This window comes from Octopus bimaculoides, chromosome 19 (assembly GCF_001194135.2).
Source record: "Octopus bimaculoides isolate UCB-OBI-ISO-001 chromosome 19, ASM119413v2, whole genome shotgun sequence".
Taxonomy (NCBI): domain Eukaryota; kingdom Metazoa; phylum Mollusca; class Cephalopoda; order Octopoda; family Octopodidae; genus Octopus; species Octopus bimaculoides.
The window spans coordinates 8,072,666-8,075,633 of NC_068999.1; the positions used below are offsets into that span (position 1 = coordinate 8,072,666).

The window sequence follows — 2,968 nt, forward strand, 5'->3', positions numbered from 1 at the left end:
ATATATATATGATATATATCCAAATTCACAGGTAAAAATTCTATTAAATTCAATTTATCAAGAATTAAAATTAAATTAATTTCACAGTATATAATATATAAATATATAATTTAGAGAAAAGTTCATGAACTCATCCATGAAAATCCACAGTCACATATAGAAAAAGTAATAAGTAAATACACTAAAAAGAAGTATAATATAATACAAAGTAAAAATCATAAAATAATAATAATAAAACGACTACACGTGTTTCATAACCAAATTTTCAAATAGAAAATAAAATATAACCAAATCGATTAAATCAATCGAAAGTCAATTCTATTCAAAAATATAGTTAATCTTCAGGTCAAAATACAACAATAATAATAATAAAATGAATGTACATATCAACTAATAATAAATAACAAATGAATATATATGAAAATACTTATTATATCAAGATAGAAAAATGAATAGCTGTCGTGTTTCTTTGTTGGCTGCAATCTTTTCACGTCGAATTCTTGATCACAGAATCTCCAGACCGACATTCGACTACTGTCAGGAAATACAGCAAATCTGGACTCATCAGAGAATATGACAGTGTCCCAAAATGTTAATGGCCTCTCCATCATCTCACTAGTTCAGTCTTTTCTCCGCTTGATGTTGGCTGATCGAAGAAGTGGCTTCCTTCTTGCTGCTCTGCCATAGTAACCAAGTTTGTGGAGATACCTGACAGCTGTTCTGGGACTGACATCAACTTGCTCTGCCATGTTAGAGGCCTTGCAACAAGGATCATCCTCCACACTTGGAGGATTCTGTCAGAGGGCGCTGGTTGATCTGGGCGAGGTGATGTGGATTCCTTCCCCCCTGTGGTGAATTGTGGGATCCCAAAGTATTCTGCAATTTTACGCTGATTATGTCCACCTTCAGATTGACCCACAATACGGTCTCTTTGAAATTCAGACAGTTCCAAGGCTTCTTTTGTACATGGCATAATTAAACAGTCACATATAGAACCTGAAACATAAACACGTCAATTAATAAAAAAAAAAACATAGACCATTACAAATTACAATAAACATAAAACGATGTTTTATGGGGTGTCTATTTACTTCTGTCATGCCTGTATATTTATCTATCTTTATGTGTGTGTGTGTGTATATATATGTTTGTGCGTGTGTGTGTGTGTGTGTGTGTGTGTGTATTCTTTAGTTCATTTACGTGATTCAGTCATTTGACTGCGGCCATGCTGGGGCACCGCCTTGAAAGGTTTTTAGTTGAGTAAATCGCCCCCCAGGACTTAGTTTTTTTAAAGCCGACTACTCGTTCTACCGGGTCTATTTTGCCGAACCGCTAAGTTACGGAGACTTAAACACGCCAACAGCGCTTGTCAAACGGTGATAGGGGACAAACACAGGCACAAAGAGACACACACACACACACACACACACACACACACGCACATATATATATATATATATATATATATATACATACACACACACACACACATATATATATATATATATGAAATAGAAAAAATAGAAAAAATAGAAAATAGAATTTAAATAACTGGATTAGCTTTCCAAAAGCAGTGATCCACTCTCATTCTAAAAAATCGAAGATACATCGGGTGGCATATCACCCTCACTTTCTCACATCACTAGCCCTTCCCTAACGATGACCAATTACAGAACCGTAGTAAACCCGGACACAGCTTAAATTGTAATCCAATTGTAACCATAGCATTTAATGAACGATTCCATTCTTTCTACGCACGATGTTTAACCAAAATAGTCTTCAATCTTTAATATAGACAATTTGTTCTTTATTCACCAGCATTTTCGCTTTTCACTTTCTTTCTTCCGTTAGCACAGTTATAGCCTTAACTTTTCCTGTCTCTGTAACTCCTCTTTCAAATTCTTCCTCTTCCCTCCTCTCTTTTATCTTTGTCGAGCTCCGGTATTTCTTTAATTAGTACGAGGTGGTATCAAAAAAAAGTTCCCGGACGAGTTATGTTTAATATAAAAATAACTTATTTACCTAAGTTTTAACATCACTTCCTTCCAAATAAATATCTTGCGCAGCAATTCACCGGTTCCAGCGTTCCTGCAGCTTTTGGAATCCGGTCTGGAGGTCGTTTTCCGTAAGTGAATCGAGGACCTGCGATTCGCTCTGGGTCTTGAACACGGTGTTAAAGCGGGGACCTTTGAGCTGAATTTTCATCTTGGGGAAGAGATGGAAGTTCGTAGGGGCTAAATCTAGCGAATAGGGTGGGTACGGAAGCGATACCAAGTTGTTTTGGACGAGAAACTCACAAGTGAGGAGACTTCGGTGGCAGGGTGCATTGTCATTGTGAAGAATCGAATTCTTTGCGCTCCACACGGTCTGCACGGGCTGATGAATTTTCTTCACATTTCAGGGAATAACGCTCGTGTCAGGTTTTCAGATATATTTATATGTATGTATGTATGTATGTATGTATGTATCTATCTATCTATCTATCTATCTATCTATCTAACTATCTATCTATTTATCTATCTACCTACCTACCTACCTACCTACCTACCTACCTAATTATGTATCTAGCCTTCTATCTGTCTGTCATGGCATCAATCTATCAGTCAATCAATCAATCAAGTAAGCAATCAATCTATCTATCGATCCATCTATTTATCTTTGTTGTTATCTAACGATCGCTCGATTTATCTATCTATTTATCTGTCTTTCAATCTACATATCTATCGATCGATCGATCTATCTATCTATCTATCTATCTATCTATCTATCTATCTATCTATCTATCTATTTAATATAACTATGTACAATAACTCACTAACACAGTGACTAGTTTTTTCCTCCTTCCTGTTTCCCTGTTTGTGTGGATATGGGTCAATTTCTGTGTGAGATATATATATATGCTTGTATTGTTTCCGCTTATTAAATTATCTTTCTCTTTCTCTCTCTCTCTCTCTCTCTCTCTCTCTCT

At 35.8% G+C, this 2,968-nt stretch overlaps 1 protein-coding gene across 1 annotated transcript in view; it reads right to left on the reverse strand.

Annotated features, from left to right (window-relative positions):
- Positions 1–150: 150 nt before the first annotated feature.
- The window catches only part of LOC128250022 (uncharacterized), a 7,900-nt gene continuing 5,082 nt past the window's right edge, over positions 151–2,968 (reverse strand). Inside the window, exon 2 of the mRNA XM_052974624.1 lies at positions 151–996. Within this exon, the coding sequence (XP_052830584.1) occupies positions 608–996 (389 nt within the window). The 3' untranslated portion in view covers positions 151–607. The remainder of the gene's footprint in view (positions 997–2,968) is intronic.